This window comes from Hyperolius riggenbachi, chromosome 3 (genome assembly GCF_040937935.1).
Source record: "Hyperolius riggenbachi isolate aHypRig1 chromosome 3, aHypRig1.pri, whole genome shotgun sequence".
Lineage (NCBI taxonomy): Eukaryota > Metazoa > Chordata > Amphibia > Anura > Hyperoliidae > Hyperolius > Hyperolius riggenbachi.
The window spans coordinates 339,660,030-339,675,125 of NC_090648.1; the positions used below are offsets into that span (position 1 = coordinate 339,660,030).

Below are 15,096 nucleotides of genomic sequence, written 5' to 3' on the forward strand. Positions count from 1 at the left end.
CAGGTATGTCCCTCTGATTGTACAATGTGATTGCAGCTTTCTCAGACATTGGTAAGCTAGCCATACATCTAGCGATGATGGGCAGATTCGACCAAGAGACAAATCTCTCGAATCTGATTAGAGAGAGATCTGTCCGTTGCCCATACACCGCTCAATTTCATGCTGAAATCGGCCTTGTGACGCCGCATCTGACCACCTTGCCATCCCGACTCTTTTCCACTAATGTTAAGTGCCCCCCTCCCCACCGGTTTCCAGTGCAAGGTATACACTACCTGTCCGCGACCTACGCTTGTCCCCACTGTCTCCGGGTGCACTTTGTTCTTCATACATGCATGCCACGTGGTTGCCTAGTAACGTGGCCGTGTGTATGACATCTGACATCATACGTGCGCCCTTACTAGACAACCACGTGTGGCTAGCATGTTTGCAGAATGGAGGAATCCAGGAGGCAGTGGAAATCAAGTGGAGGCCATGGACAGGTAATGCACAACATGCACTGGGGGTGGGGGGCACTTAACATTAAGGGGGACAGTGCCGGGGATTCGACGTGTTCGCTGATCGTCCCGAAATTGCACGCTGTTACCGCCACGCACCCAACCGAGCAAGTCGGACCAACATCTTGCAGCATGTGCAATTGAGTAATGTGACCAATTTAGTCCTGAAATTGGTCGCATTGTCGGTCGGGCATGCACTTGGCGGGACCGATTTTCATTAGATTCAATTATAATAATTGAATCTGATGGTCGATCAACCGCGAAGTCACCTGGTCTATAGCTACCTTTGCACACACCACAGTTTTGTTTTGTAATGTTGGATGGATAAGCAATCCAGGACAGACTTGTGTAGTTACTACTGAGGCTGTGTCTCATTGGGCTGAAAAAGATCAATGGGAATCCTCAGCAACAGAGAGAATTCTCATTGGTTCATGGTGGACCAATGGTGGAACGACTTTTTCTGTACATCAACCGAACGCCAACTCATTTGCATACTGCGCATGCAAGCGGAGCTACTGACTGCACGATATGGCTGCAGTCAAAACAAGTAAAAGTCTTGCAAACGACTGCATGATATCAGCCCAACAGTCTCGGGAGTCGATCCACCTGTTAGATCAGGCAAACCGCCTGTTATCAGTCGCTCGTCATGTTGTTTGTTACATGTTTACACGCCCAATGATCATCCAAAGCACCAAGTTTGGATAATAGTTGGGTGGAAAAGTTGCACGGGTGTACAAGACTTAACAGTTACCCTACCGGCACATGCTCATCTCATTATGTTACATGTCATATCACATTAAACCCCCAAATCCAAGTGCTGCAGATCACAGACATCTTACCTGTGTTAATGTCATTGTTTAAACAATTTTTTTTAAAAAAAGTGAATCCAGCCATGGCATTTGAAAGATAAACATTTTCTCTTAAACACTGGAATAGAAATCCACTATTTTGCTTGGCCTGTATTTCTTTATACATTTCTCTGTTCTCTGTTTATCATAAAACTATGCGATATCTTTGCTTGTAGAAAACATTTTATAGAGATAAGAATGTATTTATAAGAACTTACTTTTAAATAAAAATATACAATTCCACAAAGCCACAAATGTAATGCACTTGTACTGTCACAATTACGTACATATTGCTATACAGTTTTACAGCTTATTACTTAGAACTGTCTACATCCTACTTTACCAGCCATCAGATATATTATAATACTGAAAACAGTATGTGGGGGGAAGGGGTAGAAGGATGGCAAGAGTATAGTCTGCAAGCTGGAAATACTGCTAATAATGTCAAGTACAAGGACCATTCAGAGCGTACTTATAAGCTGCTTTGTCTCGCATGCAGTACACAGTACACTGTGTATAAAGGTTCCCTGTGCATAGATAATGGCTTCCTAACCTTATTGTGGATATATGTGTAGCTCAGTATAGCTTACACATGGCTTCCTAACCTTATTGTGGATATATGTGTAGCTCAGTATAGCTTACACATGGCTTCCTAACCTTATTGTGGATATATGTGTAGCTCAGTATAGCTTACACACCCATTCCCATCTCCACTCACATACACTAACCTGAACATGGCCCTATCAGTAACACCTACCCTCCCATAGGGCACAGCATTCTTGTGTTCACCAGGTACAATGAAACGTGTCCATGCACTGCTCTAAGGATCATTTTCTGGCCAGTACACCATCTGCATGGAGTTTGTGTGTTTGCACTGCGTTTGCATGAATTTCCTGTGGGCACTCCAATCTGCTCTCACCCCGTTGACTTCCCACAAATGCGACCTAGTCTGTAGCGCATTAGCTTTTACTTGCCACTAATGCCATGGCTTCGGAAACTATGACAGTTGTAAACAGGCATAAAAATGCAATTATCCTATACTACAATATAGTATATGCACAGAATAATTCCTTGCTTCAATACACCATAGTGAATACAGGAATGCACACTGCATCCTCTAATAAGCCCATATATACCATATATAATTAAGGCAGCTATTACCTATACACCCAGCATGGATCAGAAGCTGCCTTCCTGCCTCTGTAAAGGCACAGGTCATCATGTCAACACCCCCAGTTATTCCTCACAGCCACTTCTCCGGTGCGCCCCCACCAAATAATGCTCTCATTTACACAGAGCAGTACATAGAAAGAAAATTCCTAGCCACATTTTAATCAGGAGGACAAGTAGTCCTGATTATGTATACAGAATGGGTCTGCACCGCACACCAATGGACCAGGCAGTGGGGCTAAACAGTACAACGCAGTATATGTAAACGGTCATAAAAAAGAAAAAGTCCTATTCTGTTCTTTACCTGGAAATTCTCTTTGCCTAATGTTCTGAAAGCAAAACTGAAAAGACAGCTTCACTTACACAAAGGAAAGCAGAAAGAAAGACGTGCTTACAGGGCCAGATTTCTGGAAAGGCCAAAAAAGGCCCGGGCCTTGGGTGACCACAGTACAATAAAGACCAGATTAAAGTCAAACAATTATAGGAAGAACTTTTTCTATTTAACTAAATTGGTATATCTTGCTAAAGCTTACAGAGGAACTCCAGGTTGCAACGTAACCAGCCATACACATTTCTGTCCCAATTTGGGTAGATTTGCTTTACAAGAGGATGTAATTCTCCCAACAGTGATTTGCAATGGAGCAATAAGATGCCAGTTTCTCAGGTCACCATGGGCTGTAATTAAAGGAGACTAAAGCAGAAACTCATCCGTAAAATGTGTGAAAGACAACCTGCCCCATGTGCTGCAGCTCTTAGACCAGACTTATGACTGAAAGCAGCATAGTTGTGCATAGCACTGTGTTGAGTAATACTCTCCCTTTTCAGCTGAACAGCCTATATGACACTTTTTCCATATTTTGCTACCCCCCCCCCCCCCCCAAGTTGCACTGGATTGGTATGACCAATAAGTCATGTAAGCTGCATTATGAGTGTGTTGCTAAGTAGTATGAAAGTTTTGACTGAGGTTCCACTTTAAGGTGTTGCAAGTTGATATCAGACTTTAAAAAAAAAAAAAAAAAAGTTGCAATCAGATGAATATATGCGCCTTTAAAAAAATAAATAAATAAAAATTTTTGCTTAAAAAAGTGCAAGCCATTCAACAAATGAAAGAAAATGCCAGGCCTGCAGCAACAGCGATCCATGCTGGAGTACAGGCAGGCCCCTTGCTGTAAGGGAAGTGCTATGTGCCTTGCATATTGCACTGTAACATTCCACCTGTCCCTGTCATCTATTTTATTGCTTAAACTAGATGCTCACAAATACACCGGAGTGGTAAGAAATGGAAGCAATCAGCCAGTTTCCAAGAGATAGAAACTGTATTGTGTAATCCCACCTGAGTATATCGCTAATCCTTTTCCAAGGAACATGATTAAAAGTATATATTTATATCATATGTATATCTTTACAAGTAGCACAATGTAAAAATAAACATTCTGAGATTTACAAAATATTACAAAAAGTGAAACATATAGCTATACTCAGTACACTGAAAAATGATTCCTTCCAGTTCAGTCAGTGGCGAACATCCGCTGGAAGTGGCACTTTTCTGTTGCATCTCGTCCAGGAGCTTTCAGCCCACATTCAGGTTTTCTCTGCTGCAACGAAACACATAGTAAAATACAAATGAATAAAGAGACATTCCACTAGAAATAGAACAAGACTTTCAACTAATGTAAAATAACAACATAGCCATAGGAGAATATTAGTAATGTTACTAATATTCAATTATCCACTATAGCAGAATATTGGTATTTTACCAATATTCTATTACAATCTGGCCTCAATTCACGGAGCATTATCAAACGTTTATCAAACACTTTATCAAACGTTTGATAATTTACCTCATAGGTAAAATCTCATTTTAAATTCACTAAGGTGCTATATATTTATCGAATGTTTTATCGGTAAAACATTCAATAAATATATAACACCTTAGTGAATTCAAAATGAGATTTTACCCATGAGGTAAATTATCAAACGTTTGATAAAGTGTTTGATAAACGTTTGATAATGCTCCGTGAATTGAGGCCTCTGTATCCTAATTCTCACATGAATTGTACTCTATCTATGCCTAACAATAACCACCCCTCCCCTACTCCTAACACTTACCCTCCCCCATCTATACCTAACCCCCCACCCCCTACACACACACTCCTAAGACTAACCGTCCCCATCTATGTCTAATACAAACCACCCCCTCACCTGCTCCTAACATTAACGGGCGGGCATGGGGACCGCTCACTATTATTTATTTAGTACCGACATCTTCTACAGCACTATACAGAGTATATTGTCTTGTCACTTAACTGTCCCTCGGAGGAGCTCACAATCTTATCCCCACCATAGTCATGTCTATGTGTGTATCGTGTAGTGTATGTATTGTAGTCTAGGGCCAAATTAGAGGGAAGCCAATTAACTTATCTGTACTTTTTGAGATGTAGGGAGGAGCCTGGAGGAAGCCCACACAGGCATGGGGAGAACATGCAAACTCCATGCAGATAGGGGATTCAGACCGTGACTTTTTACATGGGTGCCTATCACGGCACCCAAATTTACGTGGCCCACTTTGCACAGGCAGAGTATCCATACCATACAGATACACTGGCACTCCAGTCCCAGGTGCTGTGCACACTATGCTTTTTATGTCAGTTTTCCAGACTGAAAGAATATCAGTGTGGTGTCAGTTTTTGAACATGCACTACAGATGGCATGTGTAATTTTTGTATCAGTTATCTGCACAGCACCACTGACTAGACTCCCAAAAACAGACATAACTTACAATGCGATTTCTATTTTTTTTTATAGTAGATTTTAAAATGTATAGTGTGCACAAATCTTTTTGGAGTGGTGAATTTCTATTGTGTATTTTTTATATTTTACTCTCTTTAACAGGGTCTGTTACTCTCTCATATTCTCTCACTAAACAGTAAAAGTTCATAAAGAAAATGTTTATTTGCAATATATGTACAGCATATACAATTTAGTAAGAACATACATTATGCACAGCAGTGTATATAATGTACAGTAGGGTACACTTTCTATAGATTTAAAAAGTTAAATAATTTAAGTTTTGAACAAATGCATATCCAGTTCACATTTATCAACAATAAATGTAATCTCCCTATCCCCCTTCTTTCATGTCACCACCCCCTCCCTCTAGATTGTAAGCCTTTGGCAGGGCCCTCTCCCCTTGTGTATCATACTTGATTGCGCACTCTACCCAGAATTATGTGAAGTTCAGTGGCGTAGCTAAGGAGCTATGAGCCCCAGTGCAAGACTTGCATGGGGCCCCCCAAGCACTCTATACATAACAACTGATGCGGCGCCCTAAAACCTGCCAAAGACAGCAACAGTGTCAGAGGTGCAAGAAGGGAATGGGGAACAGCTTGTTAATGATTACTACTATTCAAAGCATCTATAGAAGTGATTATTACCAGCACAGGACCAATAAAGAGCTAATACTGCTGTTGAGGGAGGGCCCCTTGGGGCCCCTCTTGCCTAAGGGCCCCGATGTGGTGGCAACCTCTGCAACCACTATTGCTATGCCACTGGTGAAGTTGTAATGTTGGGACTACCACTCCAGTGTATGATTTGGCATTGTATTACTACCTGTATTGTGTTGTTGTATCTTATTTCTTATTACTTGTATTGTGTTGTCGGTCACCCCTGTTATCATTGTCTGTTATCTACTGTATAGTACGGCACTGCGTAATATGTTGGCACTATATAAATCAGATAAATAATAATACCACAGTGAAGTTATTTAATTGTGTCCTCAAGCAGAACAGTTTTAGGAAATCTGTGCTGCTACATAATTGCTGTAGAGTTAAGGTGCCCATACACTTATCAATTTTCCCATTCTACAGGGAATAGATTACCCCAAAAAAACATCCGCTTCCTTTACAACCAAAAATTGATCTAAAGTATCAGACAGGACAGAAGATCTAAGTTGATTGGTGGCAGGGCAGGCACGGCTGTCGATTAACAGCTTGTAGGGTTGCACCGCATCAAACAGTGCAATACTGCACTTTGATCAATTTTTAATAGATTCCAGCAGATATACACAAGGGGGTCTGCAGCCAGTCTATTGACCAATTGATCTTTGAGATCTGTGAATAACTTAACAGGAATATCAAGCTAATGTGCACATGTGTAAATTGGCTCACCGGTCTAGTCTGTTGACTCAAACAAGTTTTGCCGGGTTTTCAGCTATATCGATAGCTTGGTGTAATTACCTTCTTAAAACAGAAGGACATTTGCAATAATTCAGTTATAAATTAACATTTGTGGTTACCCACGATGCACTACCACTAAATATGCAAATTATCCCTTTTCGCCCTTGTTAAGCCAAGCAACTATCCAGAACCGCTGGTGTATAGCAAGCTTATAGCTTTAAAGGGGAACTGAAGAGAGAGAGGTATATGGAGGCTGTCCTGTTTATTTCCTTTTAATCAATACCAGTTGCCTGGCAGCCCTGCTGGTCTATTTCTCTGCAGTAGTATCTGATTAAAACCAGAAACAAGCATGCAGCTAGTCTTGTCAGATCAGACTTATAAGTCTGAACCACTGAAACACCTGATCTGCTGCATGCTTGTTCAGGGGCTATGGCTAATAGTATTAGAGGCAGAGGATCAGCAGGGCTGCCAGGCAACTGGTATTGCTTAAAAGGAAATAAACATGACAGCCTCCATATACCTCTCTCTTCAGTTCCCCTTTAAGTTTTACACAACCATATCAAACCCACATGTAGACAGCCTGTTTCAGACTTTTGGTCCTCATCAGTACATGGCAGGGATTGATAAGGCTGTATGAAATAGGGCTTGGACGAGCACAACAGAGTAACCAAGCAGCTCAGGGTGACACAAACTACTAGGAATGTATAGGGGGTTAAAAGGGACCAAAAAGCCCTCCTACTAAAAAAGCAAAGCTTGGTGTAATTACCTTCTCAAAACAGAAGGAAATTTGCAATAATTCAGTTATAAATGAACATTTGTGGTTACCCACAATGCACTACCACTAAATATGCAAATTATAATTAGCATATTTAGTGGTAGTGCATTGTGGGTAACCACAAATGTTTATTTATAACTGAATTATTGCAAATTTCCTTCTGTTTTAAGAAGGTAATTACACCAAGCTTTGCTTTTTTAGTAGGAGGGCTTTTTGGTCCCTTTTATCCCCCTATACATTCCTAGTAGTTTGTGTCACCCTGAGCTGCTTGGTTACTCTGCTATATCGATAGGTAATTTGCGCAAGGACTGATCCATAATTACTACCACATCTGAGTGTTTCTCATTGCTTGGTAGAAGCATTTTCTTCTCATCAACAGTCATCATTCTGATCAGACTGTTAGTCAATCAAGCATAAAATAATAATACCTCGTGTACCAGTCTTGAGAATATTCTAATCCAGAAACGCCTACAGTAATCACACTGTTTTTTTCTTTTTCCTGACAAAGTTCTTCAGCTTCAAATGTAAATAGTGTCATGTGAACTCCTCTGACAAACAAAAAAGCTTACAGCTGCTCACTCCTTCCTGCTCACCTTGAAGCCATCGAACTTGTATGGCTGGTCCATAACCCTTCTCATTCTTTGCAGATATCCTAAACACAACGGCAGGCCGGGAACTGCAGTCAACATGAGCATTTGCCAGCTGAGCAGCAGTTACAGTACAGGATGTTTTTACCCCACTATATATCTTCATGAATGCCAGCTGGCTCTGAGCTTCAGTCTGTGACGTGCGTATGGCCAAGAAGGCAGAATATTCCAATATATTTCCTGTTGGCGAACAAGGATTTTGCCATGAAAGGTGGACACAGTCTGCACTCTGTGGAACAAACAGAAAATACAAGCATATTAGAACATCTGATCACAAAATGGGGAAGGGCTATCTGCTCTCTGGCCTGTAAAGATGAATGGAACTGGACAGCTAGCAAGGATTTCCTTATACAGAAATACGCGGAAGCTTCTAATGTGTGACCTCTACAAACACTGCTGATGTAACATAATACTGTCACTTAGATCTATGACTCCATGGCCCTAATATCACTACATAAACCCACTGTTTACTGGCACCTCTTTTTCCAAATTGTCTCTGGGAAATTGTTCTTTTCCATGTTGTTCCCCAGAAACATTGGCTTTCTTTTCTGTCTTGCAAAAGAAGGCTAGGTTTACAGTAGGTGTTGCATTCCCTGTAGCAGGAACACAACATGAAAGCAGTGCTGCATGTTCCCCGTGGATTGCATTGCATACAGTGAAGCATACAGTCAAAAAGTATGCTTCACTGTAAATGTTACCATACACAATTTGCGGTAATGCACTGCATTATGATGCCGCACACGTTACACCGCAACGCACCTGCTGCACTTTAAACCTCACAGTGGTGCATTGCAGTGTGGCAAGACACGTTACAAAGCGCCCATTTCGCCACAACACACCATTGTGAACCTAGCCTCAAGGATGGAGCCCACTAGAAATCGTGTATGATGATCACAATTGCCTGTCGCTTGACAGGAAACTTGACAGGCAGCCTACTGGGCCAATCAAAGTGCGGGGATAATATCCTTTAAAGTGATTGGACCCGCAGGGGCTCAGGGCAGGACAAGTGGAGCCATCGTCATTGCCAATTAGCAGGCATAAGTTCGTAGTGCTTGCTATGCTACTCTGATAAGGCATGCTAACACTGATAGGGCATGTTAACTGACAAGGCAGTAAGGGGAGCAAAAGAAGATAGCGAGCATTACAGCAGGTAACGCTCATTATTTGTTACTGTGAATCAAATCCATAGACATCTTCCAAGTTAATAGAGAATTTCTATGCAAGTGCCATTTACTGCTGTGTATCCTGCTGCCCCATTAGTATGACAAATCGATGTCTAACCCTTCACTGTCCTGAGACTTCCTCTGCCTATTGCCAGCTTTATTTTTGCTAAAATGAGCTCTGCACTGCAGCCTCCTGTAACAGGAAACAGTTGCAGCAAGGCAGCTAGTACATTAAAAATCAACAGAAATGAAGCAATATGCTGCAGACGATGACTGGAAACCAATTAATCCCATTACCCCAAAAGCTTAAAAACATTTAGCATAATGCGGTGGAACATGCTCTTTGCTTTTTCTTACATTCATACGGCAACTCCCTAGAATCTCACCTTTGTAATCTTTACGGCGGATGGAGCTCCAGGAAATCCGGGACTGCAGGTCTTAAACTCACTGATTTTACTGAAGGAACCAACTCCACATCCATTAATTGCTGCCACCCTGAATCGGTACGCACTGCCTGGACTTAGTTCATGCTTCTTCAGCACAGTGTAATCAGACACATGTGCACCAGCATCCTAGAAGCAGACAAAAATGCAAATGTAAAAGGTTTGGAAAAATGTAGCTTTGTAGGGCCAGGCCACTCAAAGCTGGAATTAAAATAAAATGTGGTCTCCTGCTTATATTATATAATGCAGAGCAGATACTGCCAATCAGAAGAATCAAACACATGGTATTATATTAGATATTTATGCCATTAAGAACAGGTTTATCCTGGAGTGTACCAATAAATTAGATTTGTCTCTAATACACAGTTTCTTGTGTCTGCTTGCAGGAGGTAAGCCCACCACTGCCTCCAAAGCATTTTTAAACTTTTTAATAACTGTTTTTATCCTTTTGGCGCCTCTGTTCTACATTACGTTATTATTGATATCCACCCCGGGTGGAGGGGGATACCCCTTTCTTCTTCCTGTCTACAGAGAGTGACTTCTTAATCCTGAGTGGGGACAGGTTAATCCCCTCACCTGCTTATACAGTGGTTGCCTGGAGGTAACCCTGGTTTGTGAGTATTATTCTGTACTCGTTTCATTAACCCATTTATCAATACTTACTACACTATATTGGGCTCTCGGTTCTCTCTTTTACATATACCTGCACAAGGTTTATATTTAAATCATACAGATGGCCCAGTGTTGCATTGTGGCACCAGATGATAATTCACAATGGAGTTAATGATTAATTGTGTGACTTATGGTTCCTTTCTTTACATGTCTGCTTTCAGCACCTTGGAAACAACAGGTTGTTCCTGCAACCAGATATCAGTATGGGTTTAGAACACCAGCAGCAGAAGATAGAGAAAGGCCAGGAACATTAGACATCAGCAGTGAACGTAGAGGAACAGGTAGAGGTGGATGGTACAGACAGGAAAGGCATTCCCAACAGAGATGCCATGAGAAACCACAAAGAGAAGTTTCCCCAATTCTGTGCAGGAACTGGGGCTTAGGCTTGCAGCCTACACTAGCTCAAGCCGTACCAGATACATACAAACTCAACTGAAAAAAATGTTTGCCAAAATACAGCCTTTGATATCAAATGTCATTTTTATCTTCAAGTCCATGCAGAGTGTACAAAGTGGAGTGTCGCTCCTCAGCCTATCTTGAGCCACTGTTTCCCTGTGCACAGTGGTGGGTCTACCCTATCCTTCCATTCCCCCTGCTGTCCCCTCTATGCAGTCGTTCGTTCCCCTACCTAATATGTAGAGTATATGCAGTGGAGGAATCAAGGAACGTTTTCTATAGTTAATTCTCAGATGCTGGTTTCATCTACTACCCACCACCTGTCTTGTTTCCTCTAGGTCCTGGCCCCATTGTCTTCTGGTTCCGCTCCCTGCAGCTGAATCCCAATCTTCATTGCTAAAATGGTGGTCCAGATTAGCAGCGAAGCTGATGGCTTTGACTGCAGAGTGAGGACTCAGCAGAAGTGGAGTTACATCCTACATTTAAAAAGACGTACTCTGGCAGTTTTTATCATCAATTGCCAAGTGCACAAATACTTTGTGATAATTTTCTTTGGGCATCTATAAGAAACTGGAAGTGGTGTTGTTTACCTGCATTGTTCAGTTTTTATGCCCAGGTATTTCTGAGTCTGACCTTGTTACACTTTACTTTCATGTGAATTAGTAAGTGACCTAGCTAAACTTTCTGGTCCTCCCAACCATTTCATGCGAAAATAAAAAAAGTAAAGACAAACATACGTGACAACACCAAGCTTGTTTGGGTAGACATGTTACCTTTTCCGATATGCCTGGCCTTCCCTCTGGAAGCACAAAGAAGTGGCTGACTACAGCACTATTGGTTTGGTAGATTCCAACATCACACCATTGCCTCTGCCCGCTCTTCACTGAAGATTTCTCTGCAATATGTCCGTTTGACTGACAGGACACAAAACCACAATAAGTATAAGGGCAAAATAAAACATTTTCTGTTGCATTTCTGAGAGGTAGGGTATGCAACTAATAAACAATTCTTCATAAGGTGCTAAAGGCAGGAAGCACAAATCAATCCATTTTTTTGTATAAATCCTTGTTTTTCCAGTTTTTTTTTTTTTAGATAATAAATTATTATACTACTACGGTAGTAGACCTAAGCCTGTTTAAAAATGGGCTCTAGGTCTCTCTCACCGCCGCATGTCAGTGCGCACACATGTGCACCCCCACTTCGCCCTCCCCCCGCACCCTGTCCTCCTCCTATCCTAACGGCTACACATGCGCAGTAGCCAAAACACACGAGAGACAGGAGGATGAGGAAGGGACAGTTTTATTACATAGGATATGTAGGATTAATATCCATAATTAAAGTACACCAAAAGTGAGAGGGATATAGAGGCTGTCAAGATATTTCATTTTGAATAATACCAGTTGCCTGGCAGCCCTGCTGATCTCTTTAGCTGCAGTAGTGTCTGAATCACACATTGGAACAAGCATGTGGTTAGTCAAGACATATATATGCATATGCTTGTTCAGGTTCTAAAAGGATTAGAGGCAGAGGATCAGCAGGACAGCCAGGTTACTGGTATTGTTTTAGGCCCCTTTCACACATCGGGTCATGATACTCTCCCCCGCCACAGCTTGTTGCAGTGGCCATTAGTCTCTATGAGACAGGCCACAGTACCTACGGTGTGACGGAAGTGCTCTGGTTGCCGTAGGGCAGGGGTATACAAACTTTTTTGGTCAAGGGCCGGGCCAACATACTTCAAACTAATGGGGGGCCGGAGTATACATAATATGTAGAAAACATTACATTGAACCTAGGTAGTGTTAACTATTACCTGTTTACATGTACAGTCCTTTTGTCTCCCATTTAACCAAAGCAGATATTATGCCCCCAATACAGCATGTGTAGATACTAAAAAAAAAAAACGCTTTTCACAAGACAGTGAAGCATACTTGGAGCAACCTGTTGTCCAATTGGACAGCAGTGTCGCCTGATGCGGAATTGGATTGGAAGCCAGCAAATGACTGCTCGCTGGCTTCCCTGTGGATTGATGGTATCAGCACTGCTATTCTATAAGCGAGACACCACTATTTAAAGATGCAGTGGACTGCATTTATAAGTAATACATTTTGAAGGGGGGCCGGTGAAAAAGCCTCAGGGGGCCGCATTTGGCCCGCGGCCCTTAGTTTGAGGACCACTGCTGTTGGGTAACACAGCAGCTGCAGTGCATTACCCTGCGATTCCCGGAAGTAAACTAGAAGTGTTAATTTTTTTCAATTATCTCCCCACGTGGTGCGACTTTCCGTGGCCGTTGTAATGCAGTTGTACAGCTAATGCTGGATGATTGAACTGCCTTAGTGTGCAGCCAGCCTTAAAGGAACTAAATATGGCAGCCTCCATATTCCTCTCACCTCAGGTACATCAATAAACTGAGTTATACTATCACTTAATTGTTATTAGACAAAACTTACTAGTTTGGTCTTTGACTGAGATGTACATTTTTCACTTGTATGTGAAGGCAGTGTGGAGCCTGCAGCTAGAAAGAAACAGGTTTTAGATATTGAGATAACAACCCAACTTACTGGTATAATAAAACATATAATACGGTTTACATCAGTTGTCTTCCAATGGTAAGTAGTTTCTACTATGAGAACCCCCAAAGGTTTGATGTCCTTTGCCATCTGACATGGTGTATGGCACCATTTTTTCTTTTACAATCTATGATGTTGAAGTAAGGCAAATAAGGCATCGGTTACCAAACATACTATTTAGACCACTGTACATTTGCTAAAATAATAAGGGTTTCCCTTCTCCAAAATGACTAAATTCTCTAAAATAAAAACTTTTTTTTTAAAATATTAGAAAAAAAAAAAGTTGTTTAAAAATGAGACTTTTGCTTTGCTGTGTTTTGCTACTGCAAAGGACCCAGACACAAAGGTCATGATCCTTCAGGTTACAAAGGATCCGTCCACATGTTTGTTACATAAAATGGTCCAATTTGGCCTCTAGTGTGGGTTTAGCCTTAATCATCCCTTGAAGCGGGGAAAAAATACAATTGAACTAAGCCCATGGTGGGCTAGGTTACCTAATCCTGAATCTCCTCATGCTGTTTCTTGTCTTAAGGGTCCCTCCTGTTCTCGATCCTCTAAATATTCAAATGGATTCCATTGTCAAATAGCCTCCCAGAAGTTACCCTGAGCAGATGACAAGCAATTCAAAACTGCACTTGTTCTCTCACTGCGTATGTGTGGTTCGGAAGTTGCACATGCGCAGTTCAGAATCGCTCATCACCGCTTTGGTTAGGCCGTGGGGTAAAAGAGGAACAGGAAGGGAGGGACACCAAAGACAACACGCAGCACGAGTAGACTCAGGTTAGGGTCATCTAGCCTAACATGGGCTTAATTCATTTATTTTTTTTCATCACTACAGGGGTGTTTTAATGTAACCCGAACTGTACAAAAATAAAAACAACGGACTACAGATAAACAAAACTCATAACACTAAGGCAATGTCAGGGACATGTCAAAAGAGAAGACAAAAGTGCTCCAACATATTTGTACATTGTAATTCATTTTAACAATGAGCCCAACACTGGGAACATAACACCTAATGTTATACACTACAATTCGAAAAATGTAGCATCAATTCCCAGTAAGATGTTACATGCCCTCAGGGCAGCACAATATCACATTCAGCAGAAGACACACACACAGTGGAGTCATCCACCTACTCCCAATTAAACGTATACCTTTTCTAGTACTTTCTTCTTTCTGTGATGTAAGAATAGAATTACAAAGGAGAAAAGTGCTTTCTATGTGTCGGTGATGTCACAACATGTAAATTCACTGTATGCGAGTCAGTGGTGTTTTGGCGTGCCCACACCTTTGTCAGATATGGTCACAAGCACACAGAGGTCTGCCATTGGTCCACGCCTTGGTTCTATCATTATCTGAACCATTCACATTGCTAGCCACAGTGTTGAAGAATTCATCATCTGCAGTAATCACACGAACACACCAATCAGGCAATGTGTTGTCAGTAAGGCCATGAAGTGGCTGTTTTTCTTTAAAGGAGCTCTATAGCGAAAAAAGTAAGCAGTTAAAATCTTAATGCCAGGTTTTGGACTAGTCCATCTCCTCTTGGGGGCTTCTCATGGTTTTCTTTGTTTTCAAAAACATTCCCTGAATGGCTGATGCCAAGTCTGTCGTTAGGGAGGCTGGCTGATATCTTACTATTTTGACTTAGTAGTAGCAATAGGGTATTGTACCGTGTTAGCCATCAGTAAAAAAAAAAAAAAAAAAAAAAAAAATTTAAATCGGGATGATATTTTGACTTAG

The 15,096-nt window shown here is 41.5% G+C and overlaps 1 protein-coding gene across 1 annotated transcript in view; it reads right to left on the minus strand.

Annotated features, from left to right (window-relative positions):
* Positions 1–3,411: 3,411 nt before the first annotated feature.
* HCFC2 (host cell factor C2) overlaps positions 3,412–15,096 on the minus strand; it is a 31,009-nt gene continuing 19,324 nt past the window's right edge. Inside the window, exons 11-15 of the mRNA XM_068276917.1 lie at positions 13,231–13,295; positions 11,557–11,697; positions 9,659–9,844; positions 8,056–8,338; positions 3,412–4,107 (exon numbers count right to left, since the gene is read on the minus strand). Of these exons, the coding sequence (XP_068133018.1) occupies positions 4,094–4,107; positions 8,056–8,338; positions 9,659–9,844; positions 11,557–11,697; positions 13,231–13,295 (689 nt within the window). The 3' untranslated portion in view covers positions 3,412–4,093. The remainder of the gene's footprint in view (positions 4,108–8,055; positions 8,339–9,658; positions 9,845–11,556; positions 11,698–13,230; positions 13,296–15,096) is intronic.